Source organism: Patella vulgata, chromosome 2 (assembly GCF_932274485.2).
Source record: "Patella vulgata chromosome 2, xgPatVulg1.2, whole genome shotgun sequence".
In the NCBI taxonomy this organism is placed as follows: Eukaryota; Metazoa; Mollusca; class Gastropoda; family Patellidae; genus Patella; species Patella vulgata.
In genome coordinates, this window is record NC_065880.2 from 36,156,005 (window position 1) to 36,171,885 (window position 15,881).

At 35.1% G+C, this 15,881-nt stretch overlaps 1 protein-coding gene across 2 annotated transcripts in view; it reads right to left on the reverse strand.

The window, feature by feature from the left end:
• Window positions 1-15,659, reverse strand: part of LOC126810988 (proline-rich protein 5) — a 30,278-nt gene extending 14,619 nt beyond the window's left edge. Inside the window, exon 1 of one of the 2 annotated variants that reach the window (XM_050536448.1) lies at window positions 15,518-15,659. In XM_050536448.1, the coding sequence (XP_050392405.1) occupies window positions 15,518-15,573 (56 nt within the window). In that variant the 5' untranslated portion in view covers window positions 15,574-15,659. Of the gene's footprint in view, window positions 1-6,498; window positions 6,940-15,517 lie in introns of those variants that run through there. The other variant, XM_050536449.2, reaches the window with a different exon arrangement.
• Between the last annotated feature and the right edge of the window lie 222 nt (window positions 15,660-15,881).

A 15,881-nucleotide genomic window follows, 5' to 3' on the forward strand; every position in this document is an offset into this window, starting at 1 on the left:
CTCCTTTAATGTGGCACCCTCGATCGCAGATATAATACACATAAAGTATCTAAGCAGGAAAAGTCACATCTTGTTTTTCCCACGCACATGCTGCTGCCCGTGGGCGTTTTTATGCAATAAAATTTATCTTATCTCATCATCTGATGATATACTGCAACCAGTCGTTATTATGGCCTACACATATTATTTTTCGACGGGTTATTCAATGGCCGAATGGTTAGCGCGTGCGCGCTGTATCATAAGGTATGTCATTGAGTCAACAGACATGGTTTCGTTTCCCCAGTTGTACGTGACAAGGAGTATGGTCGCTTATCCAACCTCGTGGGTTTCTCCCTGTCCTCCTGTTTGCTCCCACTACTAAAGACTCCTACGCGTAAGCTTAGCTAAGTCTCTAACTCAATATCATCCAAAGTCTTCAACATTGAAAACGCGAATTATTTGTCAATTTAAATCAACATTGATGTTGTGATCTTACAGGGAAAAGATGGAGTTCTGATATCCAAACGATGACACCATATTCTTATCTGGAGAGCATGCGCAATAAAACTATCGGTGAGAATTGGAATAACCAGATGCTAGAGATTGCCATTCAATTGAGACTTCTGGTGTATCTCGCCGAACATAACTGATTTGGAATTAGAGTAACGATTGAATGAAATTTGAATGTAAATCAGTTTATATACATTCATATTACATTATTAGATGCGTTGCTACCCATCTGTGTCAATTTCTAGGTCCCAAATATTAGTGATTTAGCTCCTTTAAATAAAATTGAACTATATGTTAGTCCCGAAATGACCTTGTTTGTGTCGAGTGGACATAAAACTTCATCTCGAAATCATGCCGTTCGTTTGTTCCACCTTAAATTGTTTCCTCTTCGACGACAACGAATATTTCTCTGGTCAAAATTGCACCCATTCTGTTTATGTTAACTGCCATTTTCGCTGTTCTGCGAATGCAGACCATGCAATGGTGTCTCAATTCGCCAGTTTGAATGCATACTGCATATTCGTTGCCACTGCTAGTTGTTGCTAAAGAAGACTTGGGGTGGGGATGGGTTTGAAGGGTGTCCAAATTAGCGCAGTATTTTGTAATAACTACAATTTTTACTCTCATCTGGCAATTATTAAATACGAAGGTTTGTGGCAAGAGCAACTTATAATGATAAAACAAAGGATTCAATATTACAGACTTCCTGGCATCAAGCTGTATGTTAAAGATAAGATAACCCCAAAAGGTTTTAATCATCTATTGGCGATGACGTTGTTCTGGTTATCTTTATGTTTTCTGCTGAATGAAAAAAAAAATCCATTTACATCAATAGGCAACTGCACTAATGATACAATTTAATAATGCTTGATGGAATCTCTATTAATCAATACCATTTTGTCGTGATTAATCATTAACAAACACAATAAGTCAGTCCACAGATATTTTATGTAGCTCAGCTTTTAGAAAGAAAAAAATATCTATATATAATCCGATATAAAATATATTTGAATTTACAAAAAAACCCTACTAATATTTTAAATGATAAATTGACTATATGCATGTATGACAAGAATGTTACATATTGGTGATATATACCCACGGGCTCAGCCAGCAACGTAACCATAATGCTTTTGCACGCGGTGTCTTGGTACACAGCATGGCCACATGGTGTTTGTTTATATTTTTTAGGGGTTTTAAAAAATGGGTTAGGGTTGCGGACCCCCCCCCCATATATATTTCACGGCTACGCCTCTGTATATACCATTGGGATATTTGATTTTAAAACTTGCTTAAAGATGCATTATGCAAGATTTATTATAATTCCTATAATAGTTCAAAAATAGATAATGAGAAATGAATATATTGAAAATTTCAGTCAAAATTACTTTATTCTGGGCGAAGTTATGACTTTTATCGTAACAATGGTACTTAGCAACCGAGACTAGGTCACAATTATCCATTTGATCATTAAATCTTTAAATCTCGCGGGTGTTCAAATCCATTTAAATATCGACCATCTGATGTTCTGGAGAGTTGATTATAGGATTGTCATGTGAATAATGTCTAAATAATAACTTATTTAAGATTTGAAGCCAAAAAAGAGTTATCTCTTTCATAAGGCATCTTTAATATTAATTGAAAATAGCGGCTGGAAATATTGAAACTTAATGGTACTTTGATGAGCTGTATATATACCTTCCAGTGTACAAACTGTGTGATTTGATGATATATTTGGAATAAATCTATCAAAAATTTGCTTCAAATCCCTCTCAAAACTTTGTAAGCTATAAAAAAATCTATTTTTAGAAGCCATGCTTGTCACCTAACTTGATTAAGGGAGGGATCATTTTTCAAAATGTATATTTCATTACTTACTGTCCATTTACCACACATATTGTCCAGTATTTTTCTAGTAAGATTGAGCGTCTATGCTTTCCATATAATATATCAAATTTGCCATACTTTTATTGGAGAGAATGAATCTTTAAAGACATGCAGTAAAATACATATTATTATTCTCTTTAAAAGCCAAAGAAATGTTTTTAAAAATATTAAATGTTTAGTCATGTACGCATGTCTATCTCTAGTGCACAGTCACATCAATTATACCACCTGCTGACCAAATTATACAACATATAAAACAATCAGATATTACCAACATCGTACAACGAAATAAGTTGATATATAGGTGTATTATATCATAAGAGGTTTTGTAAGTGTTTTGCCCAAATATATCGAGGAATATTGGCTGACAATTTGCACGAAAAAATATAAACATACCTGTTTACTGGGCGAAAATACCCCCCCCCCCCCCCCCCCTGTGCCATGGACATACCCTTGTAACTCTAAAAATCGGTTCTCCGGACCCATTATGGTTTGGGCGGGGGTGTGCCCCTCTGAACCCCTTGTCTAATACGCCTATGAAAAATGATAGAAACAGAAAATCTTGTTAAATCGAGTAAATAATATAATGAATTAATATAGCTCGAGAAGCTTGTTAAACACTAACCTATAAATATATATTAATGTGTAACCAAACTAGTCTCTGTTTATACCGATGATGTTGTTCTTCGTTTGATAGATAAGATAATTATTAATGACGGGGCTATGTGCGCTAAATTAATTTACCTTGAGGGTATAACTGATATGAGATACAGTCCTATCTACATTATCTATATCACTTGCAACATTCTCGATATGTTAGTGTCGATCAATCACAAATCTTCGACCTGATAATGTTCTATTACGTAAGCATTCCGCATATAAAATATACATTTCGCAAATTATTATCTTGTCCAATATTGCACAGGGTAATATGCTCACACTTTCTAGAACGCCTGGTACCACTTTTCATTTGCGTAGTTCACACAGTTAATAATGTTTTGTTGCACCTTGGGTGGCGTCTCTATTACGATGTACCTGGCATTGTGAAGAATAGTATATACTCTCTAATGGTGTCTTTGATATCTTGGTGAATATTTATCAGTGAATATGATGCAGGGTGTAGAGTATTATAGTCTCTGAATGGTGTATCTAATATCGTGCAGATATTATACTCTTGGAAGATGTCTCTCTAACATGTCTCTGATAAGCTGATAAGTTAGAGAATACCATACTCGCTAAAATGTCTCTGATAAGGTATAGGATACCATACTCTCTGAACGTGTCTCTGATAAGGTATAGGATACCATTCTCTAACATTTCTCTGATAAGGTATAGAATACCATACTCTCTAACAAGTATCTGATAAGCTGTTAAGTTAGAGAATACCATACTCTATAACATGTCTCTGATAAGGTATAGGATACCATACTCTCTGAATGTGTCTCTGATAAGGTATAGGATACCAATCTCTAACATGTCTCTGATAAGGTATAGAATACCATACTCTCTGAACGTGTCTCTGATATAAGATACTATACACGCTGAACATGTCTCTGATAAGGTATAGGATACCATACTCTCTGAATGTGTCTCTGAGAAGGTATAGGATACCATAATCTCTAACATGTCTCTGATAAGGTAAAGAATACCATAATCTCTGAACGTGTCTCTGATATAGGATACCATACTCGCTGAACATGTCTCTGATAAGGTATATAGTACCATTATACTCTTAAAACATTATATTTTACCCCGGAATGCTATTATTTCTGAAGATATTGTGTCATAGTTTATAAATGAAAAGTGGTACCAGGCGTTCTAGAAAGTGTGAGCATATTACCCTGTGTAATATTGGACAAGATAATAATTTGTGAAATGTATATTTTATATGCGGAATGCTTACGTAATAGAACATTATCAGGTCGAAGATTTGTGATTGATCGACACTAACATATCGAGAATGTTGCAAATGTTTGTTGAAAATGTCACTGATATTATATTATGTTCAGGACATCTATCATTCCCGCAAGTTTTCTCTACGAAACACACGAATCGATGTCTGAGAAGTGGGATTATCGGATTATATTTGTTGACATGGATTATATTTTACATATTCTCAATATATAATTATCACCCAATTCTCTTCTGGTAGTAAGTGTATAAGAACCACACCACATACAAAGAAAAACCCCATAAGTTAGTGCAGTTATCAGGGTTTGTATTTTATTGTTTACATAATTTATTTATTTATTTATAAACTGTGAATATAGGTGAACAATAAACGGGTTTTCATAGCAATTACAGTAAATACAATGCTATTAAAATATGATATATGCATGTCAAAATTTTATGAGTTTCTATTATACGCTTGATATACTAATGCTGAAGGTCCTATTGTTTTCATTGTTGAATGTTCAGAGGTCTACCTACTTACATGGATTTGCTGAGAAATACGTATTCCGGGTGTTAGATAAAAAAAAAATGTTGGTGTATTTTATCACTATATTTTAGACATGTTATTTGATCCATAAATCCATTAATAGCCGTAAAAAAGAACATTATATACAGGGTCGATTTTAGACATGTTATTTAATCCATAAATAGCCATAAAAAAGAACATAATATACATTCACCTACATACAATCTTTTTATGTTTTTTAGATGTCATAGGTGTCTTCTTTGCAACCCGCATTCAATTTGTTTTCCGAGGTTACGTTTCCGGGATTCCAATTCTCACAAAGTCGAATTAAGCTTGCATGGGGCCCCTGGCTGAAAATGTCACTGGCTGGGGCCCTTGCATCAGCATTAATTGTGTATGTCTGTATATATGGTAGATATATAGATATATATTTATTTGGCACAATTTACAACATACGGTAAACAAATTTCAAATTTGTTTAGGACCTACTTGGAGACCCCTTTTATATTGGGACCTTTGACTGCAGCCCAATCAGCCCCCCTCCCCGCCCCCGTCCTCTTTCATCCGGTCCTGACGCTCACGTAGCCAGTCATTGTAAAATAATATACGGGGAGTGTTTAATTTAATATTTTACTTATATACAATTTTAAATAGCTTATATTATGGGTTATAAATTATATGGTCGTGAAATAAAATGTGGCCTTGTTCAATGGCGAAGCGACCTATAACCGCTGGGGCCCTCAACTCTTATCTTTCATTAGCAAGACTCAAAGTTAGTCTTACTATTGTTTTTGTTTGTTTTTTTGTTTTTTTTTTTAAAATGATATTCGAACACGTTTATACTTATATACATAGAAATATACACAGCATTGCGTTTCTTTCTATTAAAAAAATCAGGTTAAAAAGATATAAAATCAATTTTATTTCCCGTACAGTAAGTAAACATAATATCAACTATATAATTTTTTTTGTACAGATTCATCACGTCATCAGGTATTTTAAAACAATGTAAGATTTCTGTTGATAAAACACTTTTACATTTACCGTATTTATCACGTTTACAAAGTGTATCATAAAACGAGTTATACAAAATCCGGGTTTCCTCATAAATATTTATTTTATTTTGGTCTTTTATGTTCGTGACGGGATGCATTAGGTGTTCGAATAAAATATTCGCTTTATGGTAGATATCGTTAAATGTGGTGTAAAAACATAAAATGAAGATAAATGAAATGGATAGTTTTTTTTAGCATCCCTTTTTATATTAACACGGAGTTTTGTTAATCAAAGATAAGAGGGGCCACAGTGGATATAGTAGGTCATCTCGTCACTGAACACGATCCTATTTCATTTTGCGGTCTAACAAAATATTAATATTTTGACATGTCAAAAATAATTTATTAGCTAAGCTGTTTTAAAAAATATCAAAATATAAACATAAATAATTCAGTTCCCTGTCATAAATCAAAAAAGCGTCATCGTGTATGTCATGGTGTCAAATTTGCAGAAATACCCTGGTACAATACTTATATTTAGCAGTCAATGTGCATTGGTTGGTTGAGAAGTTTTTATTGTATGAAGCCATATGTTCTATATATTTGATATGTTTTACACATAATAATGAAAATATTTAAACTAAAGGGGAAATTAACTATTGAATATAATTTGGTCACATATATGAACATATTAAAGATTATACTTACCGTTTAAATTGTGAAACTCGTGGTCCAGGGGAGAGGAACGACATGTTTAAATAGTCCAGATGTTATATTATCAAACTGATAAGAGAAACGTTTCCAATAATGTTTACAACAAATGATGCTATTATTGTTATTACTCCGGTTGTAAATTACTCTCATGTGTTATAGATTCTCAACCTATCCTATTATAGATACACTGCTCTGAGCAGCATACAAACGTCGACTCCAATGGGTCAAAATGAATGAATGTCACCCCAGGCAACAGATAGCTAAAGTAACTTCTGTTCTTTAATATTACTCGACTGCAGAACACGACACGATTAAACTTTTCCTAATGGCGATAAAACTAACTAATGTTGAATGACATTAAGCCATTTTCCCTGAGGTAACACACTGATAGACTAGCGTTATAGGCAAGGCGTGCTCAGTATTTAACTACTGCCATTCACAGGCATACCTATCATGTATATTGTTTGTGGTGTTATTGATACACTGTTAAACACTCTCTTTAAAATATTTAAATGCGTTAAACGTAGATATATAGTATTCTGTTTATAGCCACTTTATATAAAAACAATAAATTATTGGTAGGTTGTTTATGGACGGTTGAAAATAAATTTTGTAGATTTATGATCTGATGGACTGACAATAGCAGGTCAATAGGCCATATAAACGCAGATAAAAGTATCCCAGGCAACCCGATATTATACTCCCACCAACCGTATGGTCGTCTCCGTCCATGTTACTAACAAACTATAAAAACATTTGTTAAAAAAGAAATACACAATAAGTCAACCTAGTTTAAATTACTTTTTCCGTATCATCTTAACAGGCCCAAATGGGAGTTTGCCAGGAAACCTCAGGGAACCTATATTAGGCTTTCTCTAAGTTACAGAAAAATCTCCGTGCTTCCATCAAAACATTACAGTTGTTAAAATTATTGGCAATAACATAATTCAACCTATTTACATATATAACGCATTCTCCTGGAGCATCTTAAAGTTATAACAGAACTTCCACCACGGCATACACCACAGACACGGGCTTGTCAGCCCCCCTTATTGCTCACCAACAGCAAAATGCAATTTTTCGTACAATCAGGGGCCATAATCCAGGAAGTTAAAGTCCTTTATGCGAGAATATCGAAAGGAACCGAGTGGCCATTTTGTTGGACAGCTTTGGTCCGATTGCGTGAATATAAAAAGGAACCGAGATCTTTGGGATATAAACAAATATTTTAAGTTTCATCAAAATCGGATATAAATTGTGACCTCCCTTGTCACACGACCTTAAACAATCGGGTATTAACATTAGCATCTAGAAGAGCTTCCACAACAATTGTGGGCGCCGGACCAACGGACGGACGGGCGGGGGCGACGACAATATACAACTACATTTCAATGTGGGCGTATACAAATCCAAAGATATGGCGTGTTCAGATCACGGCCGATCATTTACGGTCTAGCTAGACCTTAGGGGCAGGACCATCTTCAATAGAAGGCTTGATCTCGCTTTAACTACGTACATCTTATCAAGGCCTTTATGTAATACCCTGCATATTTCGGCACTAATTTGGATTGGGTACAAGCCCAGCTTGTGAGCCTATCAAAGTCCTCGGTCGTCGCGAATACCAAGTCTCGCGCTTTTAAGCTAAAATGTCTACATGTGATAATCGAGTTGTAAAGTTCAAGGTTCGTTTAATGTCATGGTTGTCGTGGAGGTCGCTATGTCATAACCTTCGATTGGACGCTACTGTTCACGTGTCTGTAGATAATGTAGCTATAAGTTCGGGAATTGTGAAGTAATCTTGCAACGGCCAGATGTTGTAAAACTCGCAGTCGTTGCTTCAGGAACATGGGGCAGGGCAGGCTAGTTCCAGACGCCTTGAGTCAGGTAGATTCTAGTTTCTAGTATGTATTGTATAATAGCTGAATGAACATGACAACAAAATTTATTTCTTTGCATTATGTATGTTTGATGCTGAAATAATTTTAGTTATAAAATGGGAGCCACGATGGCTCAGTGAGTAAGACTGGCGTGATTTCCCCATACCAGTGATGCAGGACAGAGGGCTGCCTAGTCTTGCGGATGGGACGAAAAACAGAGTTCCCGTGTGATGTGACGCACCGCTTTTAATCCCAGACAAACCAATGCTAATTCCGGCGACCGGCGACTGACCCCCGGAATGCGCATACAGTGTAAACGCACCTTTTGATTGAGGTTGCGATAATTGCGGTTTAATCTGAATGGAATTCAGAATGAAATTTTATTCCGGATTTAGGCGTCACACTCAATTCACTAAAGACCGAACTGAGTCTGAAATAACGAGTCCGATTACTTTTCCGAATTCAATCTGGAACAACTATTCCCAATCGGGTTATTCACTGTCAAGATTTGAGTGTGGGGAACTTGATTCAATCAACATATTTACTGGAACCGAATAACTTTCAGTTTTATCGCATGGAGGGAAACGTGTGTATGGAACTGTTGATGTTAATATGGCAAACAACCGATGTACGGTTTGGAGTAAGGCGGAGAGGCTTCTCCTTCTCCAAATATGAGGAGACGTAGAGGTGCAGCTGCAGGGCACGCACCACAACCAGTCAATTTACAGAAGGCTGGCAGCCCAGGGATATGAAAGGACGGACGACCAGTGTCGGAATAAGCTTAAGAATCTTAAGCAGGATTGGGCCAAAAAAAGAAAAAAAAAAACCCCAAAAAACCTGAACAAATTAGGTACCAGCTAGGCCAATTCACAATCCTGATGATGGTGGGGGCACAGGCGCAGACGGAAGATATTAACTATGACGACGATGATGATGGCAAGTTGTTTTCAATGACTATGCCGTAGGTATAGGATATTAACCTACCCGAGGTTGATATGATATCAATCCGAGGGAGAGAAGGTTTATATCCGGCATATACAACGTCATAGTTTTAATCACCCTTAAATTAAATGGACTCTTCCATTAAAAGTCAACAATGATTGGAAAATTGCTCGATAGTTTCCGTCAAATAACAAAAATTACCGAATTAAACATACATTATGCAAGAGCTAAATATGCCTATTACAGGTCTTTCTTTAGGCCTGAAATGTTATCTAAATTATTAATTAGACATTAATTAACTTATCCAGACCATAATCAACTCTCTGAGTCTCAATGTCAAGGCTAGCCTGCGATGTTTACTGGATTAGGGTCCCATTTGCTGCTCCACTTTCATTCTTGATGTAAACATGAAATGGATAATCGAGACTGTGTTTTTATCGTATCGACTTTAGTAATGATGATCGAGGCTAGGCCGAAAATTCAATCGCTAAAATCTTGATTCAGAGTGGATCAATTTGAGTAAAATTTTCAGCAAATTCCCTTCACATTATCTAGTTTTTAACTATTATAGCGAGAACTGCCAGCTCTTTAACTAATCTCCCATAATGTATCTCTAATCACATGAATGCACTGTTTATACTGTCGCTATTTTGGAGTAAATTTAGGTTCAATTGAATTGAAAGCAAAAACAAAATAGATAGTAATACGTTATGAGACGAATAATCAATTCTTTTTAGCCAACAGATTGACGGTGGAATAGATGTGAATGCAAATTCCGACGAGGATCTCTTAGTTGCGAGTCAAAGGCTGAAGAAAATTTGGATCAAAATCAATCTTTTCCGATAATTCTGACAGTGAACCTTGGAGGTTTTCGGTATGTTCAGAGAAGGATTTGACGGACTGTGAAGTGGACTGACTACCCAAAATACTTTACAAAGGAACTGTTGGGCTGTAAATACATGTACTTTCAAGTCTTGGGGTGTGTGGAGAAATAATCGAAATTATCTTAGACATGGATAACCGATCTAAGTATGCCGATAAGTACGCCATCTATTTCGGTGCAGAATGCTACAAACTGTACCATAAAATTTTGTAATTGTCAAAAGAATAAAAATTTATTTCTGTGTTCTTTGTATTATTCTATAACTACATGCAAATACAAGCAAATATTGAATACAGCCATTGAATTAACCTATGATTTAACTGCTATGCACATCAAAGAAAAGAAACTACCGCCAGTTGTATATTGCAAGTTAGTCCTCAGAGTCTTCCCTATATACAGTCCAATGATGATTGATCTAAAGTTATGTCGGAACTGTGCAAAATTTGAAATGTAGAACGTGATAACAGAACTTCTTTATCCATGTTAGACACCCTTCATCATAGCCAAAAACTTGAGTGGAGGAAATAATGTTAAACCGCTTACTCATGCCTACAATTGCACAGTCAATGAATCCACAGGATGCAGTCCGTATTATCTCATGTTCGGTCGTCACGGTAGACTACGCATTGACACCGACCCTGGAATGTGTCAATCAAGTAAATCTATGTCATGAGTAAATATCAGATTTAACGGACAGATTAAAATCCGATTTTGAGACTGCCCTAAACCATACTCTCAAATCTTGTGAGAAAAACAAAGAATTGGAGCCTGATTGCCAGGGTCTAGACATAGACTTTGTTAAAACACCAAATATTGTGATAAATTTACCCGATAAATCCGAGCCAATTGATTATAACCTCTCAGCAGAGGCTCCCGAATTCGTACCAAAATCACATCCAAATTTATCTTTTAGTTATCAACATGACAATGTTCCCCAAAATGATGAAATAAACAGTACAGATAATGATGAATTGGGTAATGGTATCGATATTAATAATATAAATGAATCTAGTATTGTTTTAGATTTCGAAATTTCGGTTGATGGTAGAGTGGTGGACGATTCCATTCAGGAAGTAACTTCAAATTCTTCAGACACCAATAATACGGAGTCAACGGATGATATGGATTTAAATCTTGCACGTAGGAAATCCTCACGTACCCGGTAGCTCCGTATCAAGTAATGAATCATCGTACAGTGAATGATGTGCCAACTACAACATCCAGTACTGTGTCAAATATATTTACGTGGGTGTCGTCAGTATTTATTTATAAGTGGTAATTCTCAACGTAAAAGTGAAGTAAATATAGTTATGGTTTAGAAATGTGTATCTTTATATCATTATGTGCAATAAGAAAAATATATTACGTCTAGTTAAATGTGCTTATAAAGAATATCCAGTATGTTCCCTACAATATTTCCACTAGAATTCTGTATTATTGGAACAGTCCTGGAGATCTACAATGTAGATAAATGTACTAATAAAGAATATCCTGTTTGTTCCCTACAATATTCCCACTAGAATTCTGTATTGGAATAATCCTGGACAGCCCAAAATCAGACGCTTGTGTTAAAATCTTTTTCTCCTAGGAGGGATGTGTGTAGGCATCCTCATGTTTGTACATGTAATATGGTTTATTTGTATTATGGTAATATTCCTGCTATATTTATTTGCAATAATATGGTAATATTCATATTTATTTGTAATATTATGGTAATATTGCTGCTATATAATACACAAATTCAGATGTCTATGGTGGCCCATGGTCGCAATAGCGTTTTTGGGGTTATTTTTTGTATTTCATTTAAAATCATAAAAAATAAAAGTAAAAAAAAAGAAACATTTTTTTTTTATTTTGTCAAACAAAAGAAAAAAAAAATCTTTTTAAATTAAAAAGGAAAAAAAATCTTTTTAAATTAAAAAGAAAAAAAAATCTTTTTAAATTAAAAAGAAAAAAAAAATCTTTTTAAAATTTAAGAAAAAAAAAAAATTTTTTAAAATAAAAAATCTATGTAAAAAAAATTAATAAAATATTTAAGATTAAAAAAATCTATAAAAAAAATAACATTTTAATTAAAAAAAAATAAATAAGTGAAATAGAAAAAATCAAAAAAAGAATTCTGCACGTGGCCCATCGTCGTAATAGTGTCTTGATTATCCAGACTCAGTATAAAATCAGCCTACGACAGCTATCATTCGACTCGAGTGACCAGAAATACCTCGTGGTCCATTGTTGCTATAGTGTCTCGATTATCCTATGTGGCATAACTCGAGCGACAAGAAACGAGTTTGTAGTTATCTCCCCTTCCGAAAGGAAAAAGGTAAACAGACATCAACACGTGAAACACAATTTTTCCACCCATGACGTCTATGGACTTGGATATATATGTATTTATACATATGCAAGTCAATAGAAATGTATAATTAATAGACGAAAGAAGCCTAGCGTCATTTAGACTAGTTTATCCAGTCTAACTAGAACTAGGCCTACATACATAATGACGTTTGAAGTCATTGACTTTAATGACACCATTCGGCCTACTAGTACTAGTGCGCAAGGCTTATGTAATGTTTTTAAAACACTTGGTCTCCCTGAGGTCGAATTTCAAAAGTAGTTAACAACTTTGAAACTAATCCTCGAAGTATAGGCCTACTACTACTAAGTAGCCGGGGGGGGGGGGGCGAATGGTTAGCACGTGCGCGCTGTATCATAAAGCCTGTCATATCATAAAGCCCGTCATTGAGTCAACTGGCGTGATTTCGAATCCCCGGTTGTACGTGACAAGGAGTAGGGTGACCTGTCAAACATCGTGGGTCTGTCGTTCAGATTATCCTGTACGGGGGATCTATGAAGAACGTATGGTATAGACTCGAGCGACAAGAAACCAGTCTATAGTTACCTCACATCAAGCCACAAGTAATTTTAACTAAAATCTACTAAAATTAAATTTTAAGTTACAATCGATCTTCGTGAAACGCATAAATTTAAAATTTCACTTTGATTTTAAAATCTATGTTAGTGATTTTAGCTTCAGTTTTTGTGAAACCCCTGCTCTCCCTGAGGTCATCGCTAGTCCCCCGCTACGACCACAGGGACGGGTAAGAGGTGCGAAAGTGCGAGGGCGGACAACATCAATTTCAAAGACAAAATTTAAATAGAGCATGATAGCCTACGTGGACTTCGTCTGGGGCCTGTTTTACTAAGATAAAATTCAAATTTTAGTATTTGATTGGATAATAGATAATATTAGATTTATTTTAGTGCTTAGCTAATCAAAATTGAAGTATCTACAATTATGTTGACGTGAGATAACTACAGACTCGTTTCTTGTCGTTCGAGTTTATACGTTCTTCATAGATCCCACACATAATAATCGAGATACTACTGCAACAATGGGCCACAAAATGTTTCTGGTCGCTCTAGTCTAATGATAGCTGTATACTGGGTCTGGATACACAAGACACTATTGCGACGATGGGCCACGTCGGGAATTATTTTTTATCTTTTCTTTTTCAATTTTTTTTTTTTTTCATTTAATTTTTTTTTAATATTATTTCTTTTTTATTTTTTTAAAATATATTTTATTATTTTTTTTAATATATATATAGATTTTTTTTTTCATTTAAAAAGATTTTTTTTTTTTAAATTTTAAAAAGATTTTTTTTTTTTTTAAATTTTAAAAAGATTTTTTTTTTTTTTTAAATTTTAAAAGATTATTTTTTTTTTATTTTCTAAAACAAAACAAAAAAAATGTTTCTTTTTTTTTTTACTAATATTTTTATTATTTTAAATGAAATACAAAAAAATAACCAAAAAAACGCTATTGCGACCATGGTCCACCATAGATGTCTACTAGTTTGAATGAATTGGTTTAATTCTGCGCTTGCACTTATTACAAACAAACAATATTACATGTACAAACATGTGGATGGCTACACAAGGAAGTATGGTATCGGGTATATCATGTTTATAGGCCTATCATTTTAAATTTTAAGAGCTTCATTTTATGTATATGTTTGTGATATATGTGTAATGAAGCGCTATATAAATCGAACAATAATAATAATAATAATAATTTAAAGAACAGGAAGTCACGGTAGCTCGGTGAGTAAAGCGTTGGCTCACTAACCAGGAGATACGAAAGTTACGCCGTCTGATTCTATTCTCAGAGTGGTTGATAGTTCTCTGTGTGCAGGATGGTTCGATCCCGGTGTTTGTCCCCCTCTTGTCAGTGGTGCAGGGCGGAGCACCTGGCAAGCAGCAGTGTCTAGCCGTTCGGTGGGAAGACGACCCCAAAACCTGAGGTCCTGTGTATATACACGTTGGTGTGCACGTTAGAATTCGAAAAAAGAGCACGCTTCACATCACACTGAATCGGATATGCCCGTTTCCATTAGCTGGAATGGTGCTGAAGTGGATGTTAAACCCTATTTCATTTCCAAATCTCCTAGTAGGCTATATAATAAAATGTAAGATAGTCGCACAAAGCGTGGAATACGCCCCCACAGCAGCTATGTCTAGTCATCCTCTACAATTGGTACATTCTTCGAGGCTTTGCGCAAGTAAACATATAGCTTCAAACGCACAATTTTAGCATCAAAATATGAACATGGACTCCGTATGAAAAGTAACGTTTGATCCCGCACAACGTCACGCATCCTCTTATGATCCCAATGCTTTTCACTAAATTTGAAAACTGTATTCTCTATCGCGCTATTAAATTGTTGACGGACGGACAGAGGCAACAACTATATTCGCCCATACTACGTGTTGTCGTACAAAATTGCACCATTAACCTTATGGAACAACATATGTTCACACTCACCGCATAAAAAGTTAAGCTCTTGAATTAAAATAGGCCCGAATTTTAGAATTCGGAAAATGACGCAAAAAAAAGTACACAGACGACTTTAGCTCACTTATAATTCCTTTGAAGACAAAGAGTTGCTATATGAGAAAAGAACTATTCATAAAAAAAATACTGTCACGAGATCAAATTCGAGAATACTGCTGTCACCTTTTTGTGTCACTACACCCAATTCTCCAACTGTAGTAAAGATCTCTGTGTTAAAATTATATTTGGAATGTGTTGTACCAGCTATCACACCGACATTGTCCTTTAACTTATTTGTACATGGTATTAAATGATTTATCTTCGGTTCATTTGGACAGCACTAAATTCGCCCCCCCCCCCCCCGCCACACAGAAAATAATCCCCAACTTATATTACGCCCAATCAGGATAAATTTGTCAAGAATAGCTCTACACAATACTCTGTTTAAATGGCAAACGCTGTGAAATTTGGTCTTACCTTATTGCTAAACAAAGTTGCTTCTTCTGTAAGAACATGATGTTATCTAGTCTCATAAACTAAGAGATTCTTATATTTACCACATGTATTCTAGCTTTATATTATATAGAAACTATTCTTTATTTGTCTATTTACACGATGTTTCTCATTTAGGTCAGTTGTTGACATAAAATTGGTTCCGTAAACAGGAACTACATTATGCACGCCTTGGTTGTAGATGAGATGTGACTAAAGTCAAGTCTCTCGGGGCGAAGTTAGAATTGTAATAAAAATTGCTTATATTAATTCAAGGAATTGTGAAATGGGAAATTGATGTCTGTCACACGGATGAAAGGAAAGGAAATACCGTATGAGCCGGCAGACG